The sequence below is a fragment of the Oncorhynchus mykiss genome, chromosome 17 (assembly GCF_057628025.1).
Source record: "Oncorhynchus mykiss isolate SJ-2025 chromosome 17, ASM5762802v1, whole genome shotgun sequence".
Lineage (NCBI taxonomy): Eukaryota > Metazoa > Chordata > Actinopteri > Salmoniformes > Salmonidae > Oncorhynchus > Oncorhynchus mykiss.
In genome coordinates this window covers 2,192,501-2,219,217 of record NC_143038.1, presented here as the reverse complement: position 1 = coordinate 2,219,217, position 26,717 = coordinate 2,192,501, and the positions used below count along the sequence as shown (strand labels likewise).

General features: G+C 41.3%; 1 protein-coding gene and 1 long non-coding RNA gene across 5 annotated transcripts in view; one reads left to right on the top strand and one right to left on the bottom strand.

Moving 5' to 3' along the window:
• Window positions 1-410: 410 nt before the first annotated feature.
• LOC149975668 (uncharacterized) lies at window positions 411-11,820 on the bottom strand. Its single transcript, XR_016487676.1, has 2 exons — window positions 11,527-11,820; window positions 411-614 (listed from the first exon to the last, which is right to left on the bottom strand). It is a non-coding gene; the product is annotated as an uncharacterized LOC149975668 (long non-coding RNA).
• Window positions 10,847-26,717, top strand: part of LOC110485646 (nuclear factor 1 X-type) — a 153,520-nt gene continuing 137,649 nt past the window's right edge. For 2 of the 4 annotated variants that reach the window (XM_090204418.1, XM_090204413.1), the window contains exons 1-2: window positions 10,847-12,029; window positions 25,759-25,842. In XM_090204418.1, coding sequence (XP_090060544.1) covers window positions 12,027-12,029; window positions 25,759-25,842 — 87 coding nt within the window. In that variant the 5' untranslated portion in view covers window positions 10,847-12,026. The remainder of the gene's footprint in view (window positions 12,030-25,758; window positions 25,843-26,717) is intronic. The other 2 variants (XM_090204416.1, XM_090204412.1) reach the window with 1 other exon arrangement.

The following is a 26,717-nucleotide window of genomic DNA, read 5'->3' as shown; positions in this document are numbered from 1 at the left end:
CCTATCTCTCCCTGCCCTGCCCTGGCCCACTGATGGCCTATCTCTCCCTGCCCTGCCCTGGCCCACTGATGGCCTATCTCTCCCTGCCCTGCCCTGGCCCAACTGATGCCACCCCACGCCTGCCTCCTTCCTCGCCTGAACTCTCTCTCTCTGTAGTGGGCACAGATGCCCATGTTGGCCTGCAACAGCTGTCTCACCATGTGGCACTACCAAGTGTTGCCACCCAATGGAGTGGGAGTGGGTGAGGGGGAGAAAGGGTGGTGGGGGAGAGGGTGTGGGGAGGGGGTCTGAGTTGAAATGTGAGGGGCTGAGTTCATGAATATTAATGTTGTGATCACAGCCGAGTTCTGCCCAGGCAGGATCAAAAATCTCTGTCTTTTTCTCCCTCCATCTTTCTTTATCTTTCTTCATTTTTCTAATGTTCTGTCTTTCTAGCTCTTTTGCACTCTTCTTCTCTCTCCCTTCTCTCTTTCTCTCTCCCCCTCTCCTTCTCTCCTTCCCTCGCTCTCCCTACCTACCCCCCCTTCCCCCCTTTCGCTCTCAGTCTCTCCCAGTAGAGTCAGTAAAGGTGATGGCCAGCGCCCATGTCTCCCCCGGTCACAGACAGGAAGCCCCTGGAAACAGAGAGAGGGAAGGAAACGTCAAACGCCTGGTTCTCATTGGTCGAAGAGTTCAAAATACACAAACCGTAACCAATAAGAAGACAAGCAGTCATCTAAGGAGTGGGACACAGAGACAGAGTAGTTTCATCCAAAATATTTTAATCCAAAAAGCTATACACGAGAAGTGCCGAAAACAGACTAGAGCCAACAAAATGGTGGCCATCGAGTGACGGGCGGCGTCCATTTTGGGGTGAGATCATTTCAGCTTCCAGAGTATCTTAAATAATCCTCCTCCTCGCCTCAAATAAAAATTATATTCAGAATTCCTGAACTAACGCTTACACTTGACTCCCCCCGACCCCCCCCCCCCCAATCTCTGATTTTGCTGATAGGTCCTTTATTGAGGAAAAACGTACTCACTACGACTGTGATATGTGGTTGTCCCACCTAGCTATCTTAAGATGAACGCACCAACTGTAAGTCCCTCTGGATAACAGCGTCTGCTAAATGACTCAAATATAAATGTAAGTGAGTCATCCAAACAGCTAAATAAGTGGCATCATGAATTCTTATTATTTTTTAACATGACTAAATCTACCAGGTGGTCGCTAATTCTAGCTACACATTGACAGTGGATGGGGTGAGTTAGCTACCACCACACAATGTAAAGCATTATAATCTTGGTCACAGCTGAGTATATGCAATATTCAGAGACACACTTGTCTGGTTACACAAGACTAAGCACTGTGACAGCCTATGGCTTTACACAGTACATACATGCATTCTGTTGTAATAGAAAACAGATTGGAAGGAAAAGTAATCAAAAGTGAGTGATGTGATGATGGCGTCACAGTTCTATAGCTCCGGCATCAGGAGAGGAGAGGGGCTGTCAGAATGAAAAGAACACACACACACACTGGCCAAAACAGCAGGGGTAAAAGCTAAAGGGACCGCGAGAAGGATGGAGAGATGGAGGAGAGAAAGAGAGAGAGAGAGAGAAAGCGAGGGATGGGGCAGCAGATCAGAGAGTGTCTCTAGTGTCGTGCTCTCCCTTTAAAGAAGAGCCAGGAAAACAGATTAGGAGTCCACTCTTTTTCTCCTGGGGGAGCAGAGCACCCCCCCCCCGAACACACACACACACACACCACACAGACAGACACACAATCTTTAACACACACACACACACACACTGTAGACCCTCCACTGCACCAGTCCTCTTTACAAACAACTGTGTTGGCTAAGAGTAGCTGAAGCTAACTCTAACTGACCCGGCCCACTGCTTAGTTAATTAGCTTGTTTTCTCACGGCTGAACCGAAGACGGTTTGTGTGTTCCATCTCCTCCTTTGACCAACATGTGGACTTAGAGGTGTAATTACTGGTTTCTCTGCCCTGTGTCACGTTTGCAAACAGTTTATGGCTGTTTAATGGGAGGGAGTATTTACTTAGAAAGCCTACTGAGGTACACACTGCCGCTGTCGATGGCTCGGTTGCTCCATTTCAGGGGCAGGTGTCTGTGCATGAGTGCATCTTGTGGTTCTATTTCGGTGTATGAATGTTTTTATATCAAATAAAATTGTATTTGTCACATGTGCCTAATACAACAGGTGTAGTAGACCTGGCAGTGAAATGCTTACTGACAAGCCCTTAACCAACAATGCAGTTCAAGAAATAGTTAATGAAATATTTACTAAATTAACGAAAGTTTAAAAAATCGAATCAACCAAAAAGCAACACAATAAATAAATGTACATAACGAGTCATTGTGCGGGGGTAAAGGTTAGTCCAGGTCATTTGTAAAGTGACCATGCATAGATAATAAACAGAGAGTAGCAGCAGTGTAAAAACAAAGGGGGGGGGGGGGGGTTAATGTGAATAGTCTGGTGGATTAATTGTTCAGCAGTCTCATGGCTTGGGGGGTAGAAGCTGTTAAGGAGCCTTTTGGACCTAGACTTGGCGCTCCGGTACCACTTGCCATGCGGTAGCAAAGAAAACAGTCTATGACTTGGGTGACTGGAGTCTTTGACAATTTGTTGGGCCTTCCTCTGACACTGCCTACTATATAGATCCTGGATGTCAGAAAGCTTGGCCCAGTGATGTACTAGTGTGTGTGCATGGCTATCATTTGTTTGTTTGTCTGTCTGTGTGTGTATGTTGTCTGTGTGTGTGTGTTGTCTGGGTCTGTGTGTGTGTGTGGGGGTGTGGGTGGGTGTGTGTGTGTGTGTGTGTGTGTGTGTGTGTGTGTGTGTGAGTGTGAGTGTGAGTGTGAGTGTGAGTGTGAGTGTGAGTGTGTGTGTGTGTGTGTGTGTGTGTGCGCGCGCGCACGTGCCAGCCTGCGTCTCCTAGTATCTATTCAGGTTTACAGAGCTGCCCATGGCAGTAGGTGATAAGCACCGGTCCAACCAGACTGTACAAGCCTGGACAGGCCTGTCATTACCAGGGTTGTGTTCCGTTTTCAACTCCTGGTCCTGTAACCAGAAATCTAGCAGCCAGGAACTCAACTCACTTTTTTTCCTTTGAGTATTAGTTGTGTATTGGGTTTAGTGGAGTTTCACAGCCACGTGGTATTGAGTCTCACAGCGATGGGGACATACTTCATACGCTCTAAACCTAACTGTATCAAGCCCAGCCAGGTCACCTGTGACACAATCCGTATTCAATGTCCATCCATGTCTGAGGAGGTCGGGAGCTGACATGTAAAAAGACCACTAGGGGTAACAGCACTGTTACCTTCAAGTAGGTTTGGGTTTTGCTAGGGCCTTGTGGACGAGGATGGGCGTAAGCATCTGCCTCTGGTGACAAAGGTTGTATGTTCAAATCCGGCGATAGAAAGTTGTTGTTGATTTTTGTGTTCAGCCTGTCCCAAACCTTAACCCTTACATGAACTATTCAGACTTAATGCCTAACCTTAAGAATTCTGAGTTAATGCCTAAACTTAACCCTAAACTGGAAAATTCTGAGTTAATGCCTAAACTTAACCCTAACCTGGAAAATTCTGAGTTAATGCCTAAACTTAACCCTAACCTGGAAGATTCTGAGTTAATGCCTAAACTTAACCCTAACCTGGAAGATTCTGAGTTAATGCCTAAACTTAACCCTAACCTGGAAGATTCTGAGTCAATGTCTAAACTTAACCCTAACCTGGAAGATTCTGAGTTAATGTCTAAACTTAACCCTAACCTGGAAGATTCTGAGTTAATGTCTAAACTTAACCCTAACCTGGAAGATTCTGAGTTAATGTCTAAACTTAACCCTAACCTGGAAGATTCTGAGTTAATGCCTAAACTTAACCCTAACCTGGAAGATTCTGAGTCAATGTCTAAACTTAACCCTAACCTGGAAGATTCTGAGTTAATGCCTAAACTTAACCCTAACCTGGAAGATTCTGAGTCAATGTCTAAACTTAACCCTAACCTGGAAGATTCTGAGTTAATGTCTAAACTTAACCCTAACCTGGAAGATTCTGAGTTAATGTCTAAACTTAACCCTAACCTGGAAGATTCTGAGTTAATGTCTAAACTTAACCCTAACCTGGAAAATTCTGAGTTAATGTCTAAACTTAACCCTAACCTGGAAGATTCTGAGTTAATGTCTAAACTTAACCCTAACCTGGAAGATTCTGAGTTAATGTCTAAACTTAACCCTAACCTGGAAGATTCTGAGTTAATGCCTAAACTTAACCCTAACCTGGAAGAGTCTGAGTTAATGTCTAAACTTAACCCTAACCTGGAAGATTCTGAGTTAATGTCTAAACGTAACCCTAACCTGGAAGATTCTGAGTTAATGTCTAAACAACCCTAACCTGGAAGATTCTGAGTTAATGTCTAAACTTAACCCTAACCTGGAAGATTCTGAGTTAATGTCTAAACTTAACCCTAACCTGGAAGATTCTGAGTTAATGTCTAAACTTAACCCTAACCTGGAAGATTCTGAGTTAATGTCTAAACTTAACCCTAACCTGGAAGATTCTGAGTTAATGTCTAAACTTACCCTAACCTGGAAGATTCTGAGTTAATGTCTAAACTTAACCCTAACCAGGAAGATTCTGAGTTAATGTCTAAACTTAACCCTAACCTGGAAGATTCTGAGTTAATGTCTAAACGTAACCCTAACCTGGAAGATTCTGAGTTAATGTCTAAACTTAACCCTAACCTGGAAGATTCTGAGTTAATGTCTAAACTTACCCTAACCTGGAAGATTCTGAGTTAATGTCTAAACTTAACCCTAACCAGGAAGATTCTGAGTTAATGTCTAAACTTAACCCTAACCTGGAAGATTCTGAGTTAATGTCTAAACGTAACCCTAACCTGGAAGATTCTGAGTTAATGTCTAAACTTAACCCTAACCTGGAAGATTCTGAGTTAATGTCTAAACTTAACCCTAACCTAGAAGATTCTGAGTTAATGTCTAAACTTAACCCTAACCTGGAAGATTCTGAGTTAATGTCTAAACGTAACCCTAACCTGGAAGATTCTGAGTTAATGTCTAAACTTAACCCTAACCTGGAAGATTCTGAGTTAATGTCTAAACTTAACCCTAACCTGGAAGATTCTGAGTTAATGTCTAAACTTAACCCTAACCTGGAAGATTCTGAGTTAATGTCTAAACGTAACCCTAACCTGGAAGATTCTGAGTTAATGTCTAAACTTAACCCTAACCTGGAAGATTCTGAGTTAATGTCTAAACTTAACCCTAACCTGGAAGATTCTGAGTTAATGTCTAAACGTAACCCTAAAGACGTTTGGAACAACTTGTAAAGAGACTGTGAGAGCCTGTTGGTCAGCCAGCCAGGGGGCAGCTAGCAACCCTTGGTTGGCCAGTAGTGCCTCTGTTTCACTTTGTTTTGTTTTTTCTCTCCCTCCCTCTCTTTTCTGTTACTCTCACTGTCAGACTGTAAAGGAGATGCAGACAGAGAAAAGGAGAAATGGCCAGAAAAGCCGTCCAAACTCCATCCAGCCAGAGAGTGAGATTTGTAATGCTAGACAACACTCAGTCAGTCGCAATGCGATGCTAGAATAAACCCCTCTCCCTCTCAGCCTGCAGACAAACAGGCCCTTGTGTGTTCCAGGGCCTTGTGTACGCCCCAAATGGCACCCAAACCCTGTGTAGTGCACTACTTTTGAACACTGCCCTATGGGGGATAGTGTTCCATTTGGGACGAACGACCTTGTGTGGGATATGGCACTTCTCCCTTCTCACAGCTCTGTTGACCAGTCCCAAACAGAGGAGGAACACACAGTATAGGCCTGCTAGGCAGATCAGATTCAGGTTTGGGGTTTTAATGTTGAAGGCTGAACTCTTGTCTTTATCTTGATTTGATTGCTTGAGGGAATTTTGAGATAGGCCTGCTAACATGACTGTGTCTGTATGGATCTGTAATGTCAGGGTGGGGATTCTGTATGTCGGAGACCTCTTGTCAAGGCCACATCGGCAGTCATCATATCTCCTCATATCCGTTTGGTCTCCTGTGTGTTTTACGTTTGCTCTTAGTAGGTCCATCCATATGAAGTTCATGTTAATAATTCAACTCTAGATAGAAGATGTCCTGACCAAAGGCCCAGTTTGAGGGCTGAGTCTCAGTGTGGAAACCTGGATGAGATTAGTGTGGATCTATATTGTTCAACTGCTCACCTATACTAAATGATATGATGAGCAAAGTGGTGAGCCAGTTCCTGGTGTGAGGGAATATGTAATTCCGTAATTAATACATCCACGTGGTTTAGGAAAGGTGATAGAAATATGTATTTCTCAACATTGACACTTGCCCTCTATGCTGCAATAACTGGGCCCACCTATCATGTTGTGCCTTGTTTTTTCATAACTACAGGCCACCTATCCCATAACTTTTTCTTCCAGAACTAATTTGTCTAATCGATAAAGAGCCAGAGAAGTTGAAAGAGGGTCCTAGCTGAACGTTCCGCTCTGATCGTTCCATATACCGCCGTCATTCGAGCTTCCAGCCAGTGAGGTTTTTAAGACTCATAGCCCACATAATGGCTGGTCTTAAAACAATGCGGTCGCGAGAGATGGGGGCTGCGGTAACCGCTGTGCACCGCTAACCCTTAATTACCTTTAATTAGTCCAAAGCTTCCTCTAATTGACGCGTAGAGGGCTCGCGTTAAGGCTTGCCTTTGCTCTTGCTGTGTGGAGACAATTAGGCCTTATTGCGTCGGCACGGCAACAAAAGTTAAACTGTTTGTTTTTTAACTCCCTGGAACATAGTATTATTTCGATATTTTTTAAGTGAATGGTTTGGCCCCATGTTGTCTCCGTCCAAGTGAAAACAAACTATTTGAAGCCGTTTTTACCAGCATTGAAGGCTTACAGTCTTAGTGTTGGCTAGACGGCCTAGCCCAGGCCTATAGTGTTTGATAAACCAAATCAAGCAAATCCCAATTAGTTTATTTATGACTTTATCCCAACATCTTAAAAACATTATTTCAATGTTTTTATAAACAAATAGTTTTCATCTACCAAGTTTCAAGTAAATACTGTTAATCACATATACATAAAAATAGGGAATGATTAGTATAATACAAAGGTTATGGACCTACAGCAACAGCCACTGAACAGGGTAAAACTGGAGGGGGGCATGGGGACTTCATATTGCAGGAATAGATTATATTATGCCTAGATTAGAACATATTATAATTATTGATTCTATTGTCAAATCATGAAAATACAATTTTGAGGGCAGTTTCATCCCTGCCACACTGAGTTGTGAATATAGGACAGCCAGCTTCGCGTGTATGCATGCCATCAACAAGCCTTGGCCACTTAAAAATATATATAGTTATTAATTATTAATCTGTCAGTTGTCATATTTTTGAGAGAAATTTCACTACGTTTTTCATTGAAATTAGTGTGTTTATTTCCATATGTGACAGAGGTTTAGTATTTATTTATAAAAATATAAGCTAAGCGACAAGAGACCGACTCATTGCAGTGCCCTCGTGCACAAAGCACTGCAGAATTTACCACCATAATAGGTTCCTATTTTATATGCATTTCTATAGCCCCGATACTGCAGGCATATCCAGTCCTATTGGTCCAAGTTCTTGCATTAATTTATCGTCATACTGAACATTTTTCGATATAGCTCGTCATTATTCGTTTTTCTTCGTTCGTTTAGTCTTAATGCGATATACATTTTTTAACAATATTATTTTCAACTAAGTGTTTATCTTTCAGATGGAATATTTTACGAATTGATTGGCACATTTTGTACTTTAAAATTATTTTTTTCTGAACAGTTTTATTATACCTAGAATTGTGCATATTTGTAGTCTTTTTATTTATTTTTATTTCAATTAATACAAAGAATAGAAAAGAATAGATAAGTGTTTAAAAAAAAGGACCATAAGAATGAACCATGATAACACACATGACAAATTGCTTTGGAGGTAAATTCGGTTCCTCAGCTCTTAACCTTGAAATATTTGTTGAACAAAAGTCATTTCCGTTTTTAGATTTGTCACCGTTCTTCTGAAATGTGTAACAGTAATCATTTGTTCGCTAAATGAAAACTAATGTCAAACCGGTTTCTAGGGGGTTAAATTGAAAACTGGTTATGCTAAATTGATATTGTGACCATGAAGAAGTATAATTTGTAACGATTATATATATATAAATATAGTATATATTTATATATATAAAAGTAGTATATAAAAGTATTCATTCGTAGATATGCTTTACTGTGTGAACGAAGAGGCAGCTTCTCAATTAGTACCTGCGTGTGAAATATAATATGATGTCCGAAATTCTGTAAAGAATGATAAAAAAAAGACTGAAATAACTTATAAAACACTATGTGCCAGTTAACGATGAAAAACCATTGCATTGAAAATGAATTACTAAAATAATCGAATGCCCTTATTGTAGGCTTTGGGAAGTATGCAAATCAATTGTTATAAAATAATACTGTATATGAATTAATAAGGACTTGCCCTAGATAATTAAATGGACAACATATTTTGAAAAGAAAATTGTGTATAGTTATTCCAAAAAAAGGCTATAGCTGATAGACTATTGCAATTAACAGTTAAACTAAGTGACATTTTCATAAGTCTGATACATAAACAGTGGGTCATCTCATCTTCATAACTAAGATCCTATTGTCAATATATCATCATAGCCTACCCTGCATGCTATTTAGTGATCGAAGTTGTATTTATTAGCCTACTTATTGTTTAATATCTGTTATTGTGGTAAGCTATATTCTATCGGTGAAATGACCTACAACAGGCGGCAAAAGAGAAACGATTGGAATTTGGAATCTCTATTCTATTTTGATTGCTTCAGAGAGAACATTTGTCTAAGGCCTGTGAAAATCAATATTACCATGGTAAAATAATGTTGCCAAAGATAGACATATTGGAGAGACATTTATCACAATGTTTTTGTTTTGTTTGTTAAAATGAGTTAGGAGAAATAACTGGCCTAACTGTGCGAGGATTAACTCTGTTTGTCTTTCGTTTCCAGGCTACACTCCTCAACACACTGCAGTCTCTTTCTTATGTTCAAAAGCAGAGCATAAACTTTGAGCGAAATGTTTTGTAGCGTTCTTGACAGACTTTCTCCCGCACCACCCTCCCCCCACACCTTTTAACCCTCTCGTGTTAAATGATAACTTAAATCATAATTCAATGAATGAATAATAGATGAGGCCAAATGCGTTGGGGGGTCAATGTTCAATAATTCATCACGCCGTTATGTTACTCCTGATGTGATGTGCTGCAGGAATGTTATTGCGCGTCTGATTGAATAGCTCCAGATTCTTTCATCTCAAACAAACCAAAAATTAGACCTCAACGTATAAAGAAAGATATATTTAGCTTATCAAAAACAAATACACGTATTGGTCCCCACCCATGTTGATGGTTGTATTTCTTAGGCCTAGGCTATATGTGGCATGTCTGGTTGACTAGCTCCAGATTGTAGTCCGGATAGTATCAACCCCAAAATAATAACAAAATCAGTGAACATTTATCGTTAAAAGGGATTATCGTTTTTTAATCAAAAGTACATAAATAGCCTATTTAGAAGTTGTTGTTTTTTTTACGCATTTTTTTACGCATTGGGGCGGCAGGGTAGCCTAGTGGTTAGAGTGTTGGACTAGTAACCGGAAGGTTGCAACCCCCGAGCTGACAAGGTACAAATCTGTCGTTCTGCCCCTGAACAGGCAGTTAACCCACTGTTCCTAGGCCGTCATTGAAAATAAGAATTTGTTCTTAACTGACTTGCCTAGTTAAATAAAGGTAAAATAAAATAAAAATGTGGGGAGGACTTTTTGTGGTGTGTGTTTTTTGTGTCTTCAACCTGCGTTGCAAATTTGATTATTATCAGTCCTATATAACCTTTTGAAAAACTGCACGAACTCCCGAAAAGTATAGCCATGCAGGACAGACACAGAACAATAAACCATTTGTGTTAAAACCCAACTGAATGGGTTAAATTCCATCCCTGAATTCAGTAATGTCACATCAATTGTCCTGCACCTGTTAGCTAAATAAACTTAGGTGGATGGCCTAAACTTTCCTCAGCTTGTGTCTTGATAGTCAACTTTTTTTCTGTGATACACTCTTAGAAAAAAAGGTTCTGGATAGAACCAAAAAAGGGTTATATTGCTTGCTTCATATGGCACCCCTAAAGGTTCTATATAGAACCGTGTTGTAGGGTTCTTTGATCAGAACCCCCAGTGGTTCTTCTTTACTGAACCAAAATTGGTTCCATATAGGGTTCTATGTGGAACCAACTTCGGTTCTAGAACCTTAAGGGGTGCCATATATGAAGTAAGCATATAACTATTTTTGGTTCTATCCATAACCTTTTTTTTTATATTCCAATGTGGGATATTCCAAATTCAATTGCTATTGCATCCATGATCCATACATATTACATATCATTTTCTATTAGGCTCGGAACTTTGAGGCGTTTTTATGAGAAGGCCTCGGAGCGCGCGCTGCCTCATCTCACCAAATGTGTGGCACTGCCAAAGGCCGCGCAAGGCCGTGCACTCTGGCCACTTTAGAAACTGTCGCTGACCCAAATGACCTAGAAATACGTCATTATTTTGAATGTTGGCATAGTTATTAGGTTTCTATCGACTGCAGTTTACGAATGTCACTATGAAACACAGGGAAAAGTTCCAAGTTGAACTAACTACCTGTCCTGACCTGACCTGGACTATTCCACTAGCCTACACCTGACACCTCTATCCTTTACTCATCTCCCTCTTTCTCTCTCCGTTCCTCTGCGGCTGGTAACGGTAGCGCAAGACAGTACAGGCAGCCCGTAATCCCCGCTGCCCGTGATTTAGCCCAAGCCCGCATAATGCTCCTAAACCCCCAGCTGCTACCCTGGCCACTTGCTCCCCGCGACAGACTGCGAACAGTTCGCGTTATTAATAATTCAACCAACTCGACGCTTCCACGAGACCACGACCGGCTGATCGCTCTGACCGGCCCCGACGCTAATAAGGCTATACAACTGCCATCATTCTTATTCCATTTTAAAGGGACATTAACCTCCTTTTGTGTCGCTGATATTGGGGAATAAACCGCTATCAGTATTGATATTGGAACGTAGGCTACGGCTATCGCATCAGTAGTCAGCATTTTACACGAGGATTTCTCGACAGGTCTTTGTTGCTGCGGTGTAGGCATTTTGGTATCTCGGCAATGCAATAACGATTTTGAAGACGTCTCTTTCATCTCGTACGCTTTGAGGAGGAGGAGGCGTGGGACCAGGGGACTCTCCGATTGTGGATCAAGAGTGAGAGAGGGGGACAAGGGGAAAGCAGAACGAGAAGACAGACAGTTGGAGGAAGAGATTGGGGTGTTGGTGTTAGTTTGGATACACATTTTGGAAACGGGAGCAGAGAGCTGTTATTTTGAAGGTGGAGAAAATACACAAACAAAAACTTACTTTCTATCTTATCTCCGTCCACACAGTATTTTACCTATTTGTGAGACGTTTGTTGGTGGTTCGGTGTCTCTCTCACGTCACTGATTAGTTGCAGAACTTTCTTTCACTGCTCCGGTGTTGAAGGCAGCAGGACTTGGACTCGAACGTCTCCCGAACTTCTTGGGCCGTCGAGGAGCGTTGACGATGGGATGCAACTTGTGCTAACAAGTGAAAAGAAGAATCCAGAATCACTAGGGGAAGTAGGGAGTCTGCTGCTACGCTGTCCTTCCTTTCATTTTCTCTCGCAGAAGAGAAGACTAACTTTTTCAAAGACCGTTTTCTGGGCCACAGGCCGACTTGTTTAAAGGACTTGTTTTTGCTTCCGGTAACACCGAAGAAAAAACAGAGTCGCGCTCTCTCGCCCTCTTCTCTCCCTCTCGCTCTCTCTCACTTTTTTTGGAAGCAGAATTTTTAAAGTAAAATGGGTCTTTGAGAGAGTTGGCACATCTCCCTGCGCTATAATGGTACGTGCTATGTAAATTAATATCATCACTGGAGAAAGCCTTTCAAAGCATTGCCATATTATTTCTAAGTTTGATATGTAGAATACCTTTACACTTTAACAATATGTTATAATTATGTTACAATTAATTTAAGAGGGGACTTATTTGATTCACGTCAGTCAAAATCTACATCTCAGTCAAAAGAGGAGTATTTGTTATTGATTAGACTAAATACTTTAGTGCCTACATGTGTATTATTGTATTATTTAAGTAATATTATTTTATTTCGTGTGTGACACTAAACGGTCAAAAGTGAAGCACCACAATGCAAGCAAAGCTCACCTGTATCCCCGATGCTTGTCTAGCTAGACAAGTGGTAACTACTCCGTTTTGTTACTGTGATGTGTCTGACTATCATAAACAGCTTATTATCCCACATTTATTTTCTCACACTCTTTTTATTTAAACCACGAATTTTAATTAAATGTAGGCCTGTTATTATTTATATTATTATTTATTATAATACATTATTTTACATGTATTATAACATTTATAATATTTTGCCTATATGCCTATTATTTGTTATTATCAAAGTCAAAATAAATATGAGGCTATATAAAAAAAATATTAAAAAAACATTGAGAACAAAATAGTCGTCTGAATATAAAACCCATGTGATGACGAAGTGGCGGGATGCTGGGTCTATTCTGCGGTGGTTAGCCTACATCAAAAAGAATAACCAACGACGACAGCATGTTTTATCGTTCTAAGAGAACAGTTTGACAGGCCAGAATATGGGACAGTGCGGGTGGTTCTTGTGTGTCGGAGACCAAATGTTCAACCTTTTAGAAGCTTCATTGTCTGGGGTGCATCTCTTTCAAATCAAATAAATGTGTATTTGTTGTGTATGTATACACAGATTAGCAGATGGTAAAGCAAGTGCAGCGAAATGCTTTTGTATCCTAGCTCCAGCAGTGCAGTAAATGTCTAACAGTACAATAGGCCTATAAATACACAAGTAATCCCGATCTCTTTCTCCTACTTGCGGAATTGTCTTTTTTCCCCCTGTAGCCTGTCGGTTGTATTTTCATCAATGGGTCGGCTAATTGAGTTGCGTAGTTGATGACACTTCATATAGGCTCCCGAAAAGGGAGGGGGAAGCGGGAATAGATTTCCCCTCAGTATTGGTGTGTTTATAGTTCATAGGCCCGTTCAAACCATCCAATGGATATCAGACTTGTTTTTTTTGCCAGAAGCATGTGGTTACTTTACCACAAGCTATAATAATAATATGCTAATAATAACGATAATAATATATGATATGAAATCAAATTTAAATTAATAATCTAAATTAATAATATAGCCTAAGATATATAGCACATAACATACATTGTGTGTACAAAACATTAGGGATGCCTGTTCTTTCCTTGACAGACTGAGCAGGTGAATCCCGGGGAAAACTATGATTCCTTATTGATGTCACCTGTTAAATCCAATCAATGTAGATGAAGGGGAGGAGACAGGTTAAAGAAGGATTTTTAAGCCTTGAGACAATTGAGTCATGGATGGTGTGTGTGCCATTCAGAGGGCGAATGGGCAAGACAAAATATTTAAGTGTCTTTGAACGGGGTACTGTATGGTAGTAGGTGCCAGGCACACTGGTTTGAGTGTGTCAAGAACTGCAACGCTGCTGGGTTTTTCACACAACAGTTTCCTGTGTGTATCAAGAATGGTCCACCACCCAAAGGACATCCAGACAATTTGACACAACTGTGGGAAGGAACGGAGTCAACATGGGCCAGCATCCCTGTGGAACGCTTTTGACACCTTGTAGAGTCCATGCCCTGACGAATGTAGGCTGTTCTGAGGGCAAAAGGGGGTGCAACTCAATATTAGGAAGGTGTTCCTCTCCTTAACTCTGACTGTTCCTAACCGCATTGGATTACCATTGTAATCTCTGTATCATAACTCTTCCTTAATATATGATTTGATATGTAAAAGGGACAGATGCATTACACTTTTGATAGTTCTGTTTAGTTTTTAAATGCATTGTCTGGATTGTATACACTCAGTGTATATAGAAAAGTCATTATTATTCAAGAGGTCACTGATAATAATATATTTTAAGTCCATAGTTAACATCAATTAAAAAATGCTATTTTCTGTGTATTATTCAGGAAGCATCAGTAATAATACACTGTAACCTACACTCCAGTCACATTAGGAGTTATATTAGTGTAGTCCTAGGCCTTTTCTTGAAGCCTGCTTTCTGAGGCAAACACCCACCTCTGAAATGTACTACTTGATAGGGTGTGTGGTGTGTGTCTGATGTGATTATTCAATCTACACAGCCCGTCAGTCTGACTGGCTCTCATCTGCACACATGGAATCTCACATCACTGACTCTCAAACGTACAAACATAACATGATCCATTAACAGGTTATACTGTAGGGCTGTGACGGTCATGGCATTTTGGATGATGGTAATTGGCCAGTCAAATGACCGTTGTCACTGTAATAACCGTTCAAATAGCCCCATACGAGCAAATAGGAGCAAAACAGGAAGTAAATATCTGTGCTAAAATATGCGGTGTGATTTGTTTATTCAACTCAACTGAAATGACAAAAAATACACTCCATTTCATGAGCCACATCAGTTAACCAAATTTGATTGAACATTCTACATTACCATAGAAATTATTGAGTGTACCCATGAGTTTGACAGTCAAATTGCCAGTGTTAGAGGTTCCAAGCCTGTTCTATTCATTCTGTTTCTATGTGCTGCTGCTGCATTGTGGACACTGTTGCCTAGGCAACCGAGACTAGTTTGCTTGTTTCAGCAAGGAGCAACAAAGTCTCATCAGGTTGTTAAGAGTCCATGTTAAGCCCAAAACAGACTCAACTTCCCATCTTCAGTCAGCTGTTCGTTCCACACAGAACTTTTATTTTTAAAAACGGTTATGACGGTTATTTTACTTTCATGAGAGGTCTTCATCCATAACCATGTGGTAGTTGTGCCAGCACTACGTTATAGGGTACTTAGTAAATACTGTAGAGCAGCATTTCTCAAACTCCATCCTCGGGACCCCAAAAGTGCACCCTCGGGGTTCCGATGACAGAGTGAGGAAACTCTGCTATAGAAGGACAGGGATGTAAATTCCAGTTCCTGGGGGATAGAAAAGTTGATCCTAACAAATGGTTGGTTCATGCATCAGTGAACACGATAATACAACACAAAACATCATTACCAGCATTGACAAGCTTCCCTGTAGTCTATGTTGTGGTTATTATTAGCCTCCGATTGGAACTTTGAGCTGTCTCGTCTGTCAAGTGCATTATTGTAATTGGTGAGTTGGCAAGGGGGCGTAAACCTCGACATCACATCATCACCATGACATTTGACTGATTTTAATATCTGGATTCTATTTCTATGGGCTCACCGTGTGTTCCGTTATATGTCCCATTGAAACGTGTGTTACCGTTATATGTCCCATTGAAACGTGTGTTCCGTTATATGCCCCATTGAAACGTGTGTTCCGTTATATGTCCCATTGAAACGTGTGTTCCGTTATATGTCCCATTGAAACGTGTGTTCCGTTATATGTCCCATTGAAACGTGTGTTCCGTTATATGTCCCATTGAAACGTGTGTTCCGTTATATGCCCCATTGAAACGTGTGTTCTGTTATATGCCCCATTGAAACGTGTGTTCTGTTATATGCCCCATTGAAACGTGTGTTCCGTTATATGTCCCATTGAAACGTGTGTTCCGTTATATGTCCCATTGAAACGTGTGTTCCGTTATATGTCCCATTGAAACGTGTGTTCCGTTATATGTCCCATTGAAACGTGTGTTCCGTTATATGTCCCATTGAAACGTGTGTTACCGTTATATGCCCCATTGAAACGTGTGTTACCGTTATATGCCCCATTGAAACGTGTGTTCTGTTATATGCCCCATTGAAACGTGTGTTCCGTTATATGCCCCATTGAAACGTGTGTTACTGTTATATACTCCATTGAAACGTGTGTTCCGTTATATGCCCCATTGAAACGTGTGTTACTGTTATATGCCCCATTGAAACGTGTGTTACCGTTATATGCCCCATTGAAACGTGTGTTCCGTTATATGTCCCATTGAAACGTGTGTTACCGTTATATGCCCCATTGAAACGTGTGTTACCATTATATGCCCCATTGAAACGTGTGTTACCGTTATATGCCCCATTGAAACGTGTGTTCCGTTATATGTCCCATTGAAACGTGTGTTACCGTTATATGCCCCATTGAAACGTGTGTTACCGTTATATGCCCCATTGAAACGTGTGTTCTGTTATATGCCCCATTGAAACGTGTGTTCCGTTATATGCCCCATTGAAACGTGTGTTACTGTTATATGCCCCATTGAAACGTGTGTTACCGTTATATGCCCCATTGAAACGTGTGTTACCGTTATATGCCCCATTGAAACGTGTGTTACCGTTATATGCCCCATTGAAACGTGTGTTCTGTTATATGCCCCATTGAAACGTGTGTTCCGTTATATGCCCCATTGAAACGTGTGTTCCGTTATATGCCCCATTGAAACGTGTGTTACTGTTATATACTCCATTGAAACGTGTGTTCCGTTATATGCCCCATTGAAACGTGTGTTCTGTTATATGCCCCATTGAAACGTGTGTTCCGTTATATGCCCCATTGAAACGTGTGTTCCGTTATATGCCCCATTGAAACGCTTGTGTTTTGTAATCTAATGCGTTGTGGTAAACTCTCCCTGTGTTAGAGCTCAGAAGCAAATTACTCCCCATGATCAGCCTATTGTGGGAAACAATGAGGTTATTGTAACCAGGAGAAACATTATTGTTGAGTGCACATACCACAGTGTGGTTTCACGTTGTTAGAGAGTGTGGTTTCACTAGTAAGTTACCACACTGTGGTTTCACGTTGTTAGAGAGTGTGGTTTCACTAGTAAGTTACCACACTGTGGATTCACGTTGTAAGAGAGTGTGGTTTTTCTAGTAAGTTACCACACTGTGGTTTCACGTTGTTAGAGAGTGTGGTTTCACTAGTAAGTTACCACACTGTGGTTTCACGTTGTTAGAGAGTGTGGTTTCACTAGTAAGTTACCACACTGTGGTTTCACATTGTTAGAGAGTGTGGTTTCACTAGTAAGTTACCACACTGTGGTTTCACGTTGTTAGAGAGTGTGGTTTCACTAGTAAGTTACCACACTGTGGATTCACGTTGTAAGAGAGTGTGGTTTTTCTAGTAAGTTACCACACTGTGGTTTCACGTTGTTAGAGAGTGTGGTTTCACTAGTAAGTTACCACACTGTGGTTTCACGTTGTTAGAGAGTGTGGTTTCACTAGTAAGTTACCACACTGTGGTTTCACATTGTTAGAGAGTGTGGTTTCACTAGTAAGTTACCACACTGTGGTTTCACGTTGTAAGAGAGTGTGGTTTCACTAGTAAGAGTATCTCGGTAAAGACAGACATGTAGGGACAGAGTTAATGTGTTACATACATTAATACCACCCTTCTACTGTGTAACTAGGTGTATAGTGTTGGCCTATAGGTGATCTCCCTCACTACTGTGTAACTAGGTGTATACTGTTGGCCTATAGGGATCTCCCTCACTACTGTGTAACTAAATATATAGTGTTGGCCTATAGGGATCTCCCTCACTACTGTGTAACTAAATATATAGTGTTGGCCTATAGGGATCTCCCTCACTACAAAATGCTGGAGATACTGTAAATTGTGTGGGTTATGCAGGGTTTTGTTCCAGCCCACTTACACACCTATGCTGGGATGAAGTTGGAGACATGTGAAGGGAACAAGGACAGAAAGAAAGGAACATCTTCCTGGGATGAAACACAGCTACAATATATCTGGTATAAATACAATATATCTTTATTGATACAATACAGCCTGGTATAAATACAATATATCTTTATTGATACAATACAGCCTGGTATAAATACAATATATCTGTATTGATACAATACAGCCCTGGTATAAATACAATATATATTTATTGATACAATACAGCCCTGGTATAGATACAATATATCTTTATTGATACAATACAGCCTGGTATAAATACAATATATCTGTATTGATACAATACAGCCCTGGTATAAATACAATATATCTTTATTGATACAATACAGCCCTGGTATAAATACAATATATATTTATTGATACAGTACAGCCCTGGTATAAATACAATATATCTGTATTGATACAATACAGCCCTGGTATAAATACAATATATCTGTATTGATACAATACAGCCCTGGTATAAATACAATATATATTTATTGATACAATACAGCCCTGGTATAGATACAATATATCTTTATTGATACAATACAGCCTGGTATAAATACAATATATCTTTATTGATACAATACAGCCCTGGTATAAATACAATATATCTGTATTGATACAATACAGCCCTGGTATAAATACAATATATCTTTATTGATACAATACAGCCCTGGTATAAATACAATATATATTTATTGATACAATACAGCCCTGGTATAGATACAATATATCTGTATTGATACAATACAGCCTGGTATAAATACAATATATCTGTATTGATACAATACAGCCCTGGTATAAATACAATATATATTTATTGATACAATACAGCCTGGTATAAATACAATATATCTTTATTGATACAATACAGCCTGGTATAAATACAATATATCTTTATTGATACAATACAGCCTGGTATAAATACAATATATCTTTATTGATACAATACAGCCTGGTATAAATACAATATATCTTTATTGATACAATACAGCCTGGTATAAATACAATATATCTTTATTGATACAATACAGCCTGGTATAAATACAATATATCTTTATTGATACAATACAGCCTGGTATAAATACAATATATCTTTATTGATACAGTACAGCCCTGGTATAAATACAATATATCTGTATTGATACAATACAGCCCTGGTATAGATACAATATATCTGTATTGATACAATACAGCCTGGTATAAATACAATATATCTGTATTGATACAATACAGCCCTGGTATAAATACAATATATCTTTATTGATACAATACAGCCCTGGTATAAATACAATATATATTTATTGATACAATACAGCCCTGGTATAGATACAATATATCTGTATTGATACAGTACAGCCCTGGTATAAATACAATATATCTGTATTGATACAATACAGCCCTGGTATAAATACAATATATCTTTATTGATACAATACAGCCCTGGTATAAATACAATGTATCTTTATTGATACAATACAGCCCTGGTATAAATACAATATATATTTATTGATACAGTACAGCCCTGGTATAAATACAATATATCTGTATTGATACAATACAGCCCTGGTATAAATACAATATATCTTTATTGATACAGTACAGCCCTGGTATAAATACAATATATCTTTATTGATACTATAGAGCCCCACATTAGAGGTGTCATAATACCCATTAAACTTAGCGGTCAAACAGGGAAATGGTTCCAATCCTTTTTCCATCATACATTTTTCCCATAAGAGACTTTAGTAACACTTCAAATAAGGGCTGTGTTTCGTGTAGACTTACCCTGGCGTGACATTTTGATAACCATGTAAATCTCTCTCGGACAAGGTGACTTTAATCAATATATTAGTCTCTATTTACTCTCAGATTAGAAAATGCTGATTAGCATCAAAGTCGACATCAAGGAAAACTACCAATCCCTGCAAGCTCCTGCACATCATCTCTAGCTGACACCTTTGCTAACAGTTATTGTGTCAATTTAAAACTTGCACAAGACAGTTCACAGAATTGCCATTTAAAGAAATGTAGCCAGGTTTTATGGCTATTATGACTCATACTGTGGTACTCGATACAGACCTAGTATGAATACAATGCATCTTTATTGATACAATTACAGCCCTGTGCTAGAAGTTAGCTATTTGTTCTGTGGTGACGTTTCCTTCAGGGACAAATCTAGGATCAGCTTTCCCTCCCCCAATCCTAACCTTAACCATTAGTGGCGGAAACGCTAAACTGATCTAAGATCAGTGTCTAGGCCGTGGGAACTTCCCCCTACACCTAGCTACCTGTCTTGTCTAATATTTGTCACCATGCCAGGTTTATAGTGCATCTCTGGGGCGTGGTGGTGGACACTAAGTCTGTCCCGCAGCCATGCAGTTCTGTATGAACTTGTTCACCCTGTCCTGTCTGCCTTGAACTCTTAGGATGTGAGGGATTTTCTACCCTGTGTCTGTCAGTCGGTTAGTCAGGGTAATTGCTGGCCTGGGCTGGTCTCCATTGTCAATGCTTTATTCATTCAGCCACCCACACACTGTCAGTCACACACACCACTCACACTTGTTATGGGTAACGGTACTTGTCGTGGCCACACAACACACATCCGCGTATGCACGCACGCACGCACACACACACACACACACACACACACACACACACACACACACCCACACACTGTCAGTCACACACACCACTCACACTTGTTATGGGTAACGGTACTTGTCGTGGCCACACAACACACATCCGCGTATGCACGCACGCACACACACACACACACACACACACACACACACACACACACACACACACACACACACACACACACACACACACACACACAGCTATGTCTTACTATACTTGTGTGGACCAACAATTGATTCCCATTCAAAACGTGAACCTTATCCCCTAAACCTAACCTTAACTCCTAACCCTAAACCTAACCACTAACCCTAATTCTTACTCAAACCCTAATCCTAACCCACATTTTGTTTTACAAATGACGACTGGCAAAATGTCCTCACTTCTCACAAATGTAGGTGGTTCACTATTCTTTTGAAGACTTCTGGTACTCACAAGTATAGTAAACGTGTACACACACACACACACACATAATGAATTGACACTGAAGTGAAGTCAGTCATTTTGTAGAGGAGTTTCTATACACCTACAGAATGTGTGTACTACATATTGCTCTAACCACAGTTTACTGTTGTGTAAACCTGCTATGCTATTAAGCAGAAAACAACATTCAGCACCACTCTGTCTTGGCTTCAACATCTGAACCCATTAAACTAATGTTAAACCCCCTAAAAGTGAACTGAAATAATTAGCACAGGCCCCATATCCATTCCAAAACCACACACACACACACACACACACACACACACACACACACACACACACACATACACATACACATACACACACACACACACACAACCAATACTCACCCCCTCCTCCCTCCTCTTTCTCTGTTTTTCTTTTGTCCTCATCCCTCCCTCCTCCCTTCCTCCCTCCTACTCCCTTACTCCCACCTCCTCCCTTCCTCCCTCCCTCCTGTCTTCCTCCCTCCTCCTTCCTTCCTCCCTCCACCTCCTCCCTTACTCCCTTCCTCCCTCCTCCTCTCTTACTCCCTCCTCCTCCCTTACTCCCTTCTCCCTACCTCCCTCCTCACCCCCCTGAGATAGCGGTGTGAAAAATCAAGTTTTCTCCCTGAGGTGGCTCTGGCAGGGATTCACATGCCTTTCATACACTCCTCCCCCAAACCCCCCCCACACACACACACACGCACACACACACACACACACACACACACACACTGGAACAGACCGGTTTCGGCCCAGCCTTTGATGTGCTTGCCATCTCATGCAGGTTGGCTTCCTTGGTTTATTGGTGTCTGTACATACGGCTCTGTGTGTGTGTGTGTGTGTGTGTGTGTGTGTGTGTGTGCGTGTGCGTGCGTGTGCGTGCGTGTGCGCGCGCATATGGCTCTGTGTGCGTTTATTTGGCATCGGCATATCCCGGCCACCAAATTCATAATAATAAATAAAAACAATAATTCTGATAATAATTACTGGTTGTTAAAGAGAGAAACTGACAACGGTTGGATAGTTGTGATGATTGTTCTGCAGCCAGAATAACTGGTTTGGGAGAGCAGCATCTATCAGGTGTGGTGTGTAGCATGTGTGTGAACATGGAAGAGGATGTGTGGGTTTGTGGCTGTGTGTGCATGGGCACATGTGTGTGTGTGTGTGTGTGTGTGGCCATTTGTGTAATTATTGATACATTATTGGTTCCAATAATTCACTTTTAAACTGAACTATCTGAGGATCAATCCCAAGGCTCAATGGAGGTGTGTGTGAGAGAGAGAGTGTGTGTGTGTGAGAGAGAGAGAGAGTGTGTGTGTGAGAGAGAGATTGTGTGTGTGTGAGAGAGAGAGATTGTGTGTGTGTGAGAGAGAGATTGTGTGTGTGTGATTGTGGTTATTAGTGTGTTCCAGTACAGGTTTTTGGAGATCTCACCTCCAGTTGGGCCATATGGTCCACAATACATCCCCACAAAGAATCTCTCTTTTGTTAGTTATACCAAGCCGGATGGCGATTTATTTAACCAACTGGATCTTCCCACAAAAGCATCCATCCTATATCCATCTCACGTCTTTGATATCAGATGGTTAAAAAAAAAATGTCTCAATTAACACATTTGCATTGGGTTGGTGTTGGTGATCCACTTCCAAACAGGTCAGAGACTCTGTGTGCGTCCCAAGTGGCACCCTGTTCCCTTTATAGTGCACTACATTTGACCGGGGTCCATAGGGGTCCTGGTCAGAAGTAGTGCACCTTAAAGGGAGTAGGGTTCCATTTGGGACGAGGCCTCCGTTTCCAACGCCTTGGTCTCTTCCCTCTAAAATGTTAATTAGCCTGTGCTTTGAGATATTTCCGCTCAGGGCTGGCCATATGGACCAAGCATATGTTCTGTATATACAGTACAATATATCATTCATACATGGCTCAGGGATGAACAGTGATAAGGGGAGATACATTTGGGACAGAACCGAAGGGGGGTTGGTTCAGTACAAAGGGAGACAGTATATTGTGGGGTCTGTGTTATCCCTCCCTTGACATGAGCATGGTAGTGCTTCACCTTTATTCTACTGTGTAATGACAAGGTTTCTATGTGTTCCCCAATAGAAGGATGAGAAAGATTTTCCTGTTGAAATCATTCTCCATCCAACTGCAGGACACCATCTTTCACCAAGCCTAGTAGCATCCTCACACACACACACACACACACACACACACACGCACACGCACACGCACACACATGCAAACAAACACACACACATGCAAACACACACCAGTAAACGAGCCAGCAGCCAATTGGACCAGCCAATGTGCCCAGTGCCAACACGTAGCATTTTGGGTCTGGGCTTAGCCAATCAGAACAACTGACACTGTCTCTACCCGGGACGTCCAATCACAGAGGGCCTGTGCACCTGGTGATGCATTAGGGGCCGGTTACAGTGTTAACAGTGGGCTTCAGCTCAGACAGTCAGACCCCCAGACACACACACACACACACACACACACACACACACACACACACACACACACACACACACACAGGTGCTGTGGCTAAGGTCCATGAGGAGCACAGGCCAATAAGACCTGCTATCTAACACGTGTCCTGGCACTGGACTGGGTGGCAGCATCCCTTTCCCATCATGCATTGTGTTATCAGTGAGCCGCCTCTCCCTCCTTTTCCCTCTCCTTCTTATCCCAGCTCAGTGTTCTCCGCTCTCACTCCCTCTCCCCCCCCTCTCTCTCTCTCACTCCCTCTCCCCCTCTCTCTCTCTCCCCTTCTCTCTCAACAATGAGAACAGTGTGCCCACATTAAAAACGAGGGCCTCACCGTAAAAATAAGTTTATGTGCTAATAAAGATGATTAGAAATCACACAAGCCGCAAGAAATGAAAAAAAAAAAAAACGTTGTGGGCACAGATTATACCTCCAAAAAATGTAAGTAGGAGATAGAGAGTGAAAGAGAATATTTACATGTTAGTAGACGGTCTTATGCAGAGGAAGTTACAGGCACAATTAGGGTTAAGTGCCTTGCTCAAGGGCACATTGAAATATTTTTTTACCTAGTTGGCTCGGGGATTGGAACCAGCAACCTTTCGTTTACTGGCCCAACCAGTAGGCTACCTGCCGCCGAGCGAGAGAGTGGGATAGAGAGAGGAATAGAGAGAGGGAAAGGCGAGAGAGGGAATGGAGAGAGAGGGAATGGAGAGAGAGGGAATGGAGAGAGAGGGAATGGAGAGAGAGGGAATGGAGAGAGAGGGAATGGAGAAAGCGTTCATTCCGAGTGGAGGGATATGAATAGCCTTTGTTTTCACCACAACTCAGGGTTGTGTGGTCTGCCAACGTCTGGCTCTTATTATGGGCTTTGTGTCGGCACTGCAAGTGGTGCGCACGTGTGTGTGTGTGTGTGTAGTGTCAGAGGGCATGTACAAATGCATATATGTGTTAGTGATTATGTTTGCACTCGTGTGCTTATATTACATAAATATAATCTCAGTCTACCAGGTAGGCTGTGGATATATACAAGGGGGGTGGAGGCCAGGTTGGCAACAATGTGTGTGTTTCTTTCTGCTGGTCTATCTGGGAAAGTTGTGAAATTGAAAGAGGATTTCACAGAACTGTGCGGCTAGCTACCTGGCTGTGGGATTTGGTCTCCAGCTAAACTAAGTGGAGTGGAGTGGGTTAGCCTGATCCAATCAACCACAGCAGAACTGGAAAGAAATGGAGCTGTATCTCACACACACATACTGGAGCACACACACACACACACACATACTGGAACACGCGCACACGCACACACACACACACACACACACACACACACACACACACACACACACACACACACACACACACACACACACACACACACACACAAACAAACAAAACAGGCCCTTGCCAGAGCCTTCCCTTCCTTTAGAATACAAATTAAGCTTCTCTGAATACAGACTAGTTATTACACTTCCCCTCTGAGTACAGACAAGTTAGTACACTTCCCCTCTGAATACAGAATAGTTAGTTTACTTCCCCTCTGAATACAGACTAGTTAGTACACTTCCCCTCTGAATACAGAATAGTTAGTACACTTCCCCTCTGAGTACAGACTAGTTAGTACACTTCCCCTCTGAATACAGATTAGTTCGTACACTTCCCCTCTGAATACAGAATAGTTAGTACACTTCCCCTCTGAGTACAGACTAGTTAGTACACTTCCCCTCTGAATACAGACTAGTTAGTACACTTCCCCTCTGAATACAGAGGGGAAGTCAGCACTACACAGCTGATTCAAATCATCCAGGCTGGATGATGAGCTGGTTATGTGATTCACCTGTGTAGTGCCACGGCAAAATAACAAATGTGCACCCGGGGGGGGTGGGGGGGTGGGACGGAGTTTGGGAACCCTGTTGTAGGGGATAATATTAAAATGTAATCAAAGCTCTGATCGGTGCCAACCTCATGGTGAGCAAGGCGAACAATAGGATAATTAGCTGCCTGTTCATAATCGTTCGGTGGTTGTTCTTTAATTGTTTCTTGTGTTCTGTGTGTTCATTTGTTAATCTATAATCAAAATGGGAGAAAACAAATATGTGAGAAACAGAATGTTTCAGTAGTGGAACAGAAAGGCGTTCTCTGTAGTACCAAATCCTTGAGCAGGGGCTGCTTTTCCCAGAATTATTCAGGCTGCTTAACCATGAGGCTTAAACTACTTGTAATGTAATTCACTAATACACCACTGCAATTTAGGCCTTCAAATGTGATGTGTGTGTTGTTATGTTATGTTGTGCTATGTTATGTATATAAATCCAATCAGCGATGAATGAATGAATTATTGCGTTTCAGGCCACTGACACGTACCTGGTGAATGAAGACCCTTCGAGAGGCCCCGGGATGCCCGAGTGTTTTCTCGTGTCTGATTCCTACAGGGTACGTACACACACACACACACACACACACACACACACACACACACACACACACACACACACACACACACACACACACACACACACAATATCTCCCTACTACCAGTTACCTTCACTACAACTGTCACTACACTATAGTTTTTTTAAATGTTTTACCAGGGCCCAAAATATATATATTTATCAAAATATGAATGTATATTTATCAAAATATAAATATATCAAAATATATCAGGGCATTCCATAATATGGCCATTGCATCATGGGAGTGAAAACGTCCACAACAGGTTCAGCATTCAAAACATATAATGCACATATTCATGTTTCATTTATATACATATCGTACTTACTATTCACAGTACAGTACACTGTTTTCCCTTCTGTTACTTCTTTACTCTGACAGTCTGAGCCTTGTATATTCACATGTACACACCTGGGACTATTCTACGTGTCTGCATGTGTAATGTCTCTGCACAGTAACAGAGACATGACTGTTTTTGTCCTCGCTACATTCCCTCTGCTTTTCTTTCTGAAGGCCTCTGACTCCAGCCACCTGTCTGGCACATTGAGCGTGCTAATGATTTTATCAATATGCTACATCACTTTCCAGTATGTAATAGCCAAGCCACAGGCGATGGTAAACAGCAAGTATGCATAGTGCCGTACTCCTTCAGTGTGTAGAAAGAAGAAACGGCAAGGCCCTAACACACACACACACCAACCAACCAACCGCGAGGCACTAAATATCGTTAGATGACATATGGTTTTCCCATGTGTTTTTTAATGGCAGATTTAGCCTGTGGGTTTGGGAGTTTGAGGTAACTTACTAATGGTCAAAACTGGTTGTTTGATGCATGGGAGTTTGTGTTTATGTCTGTG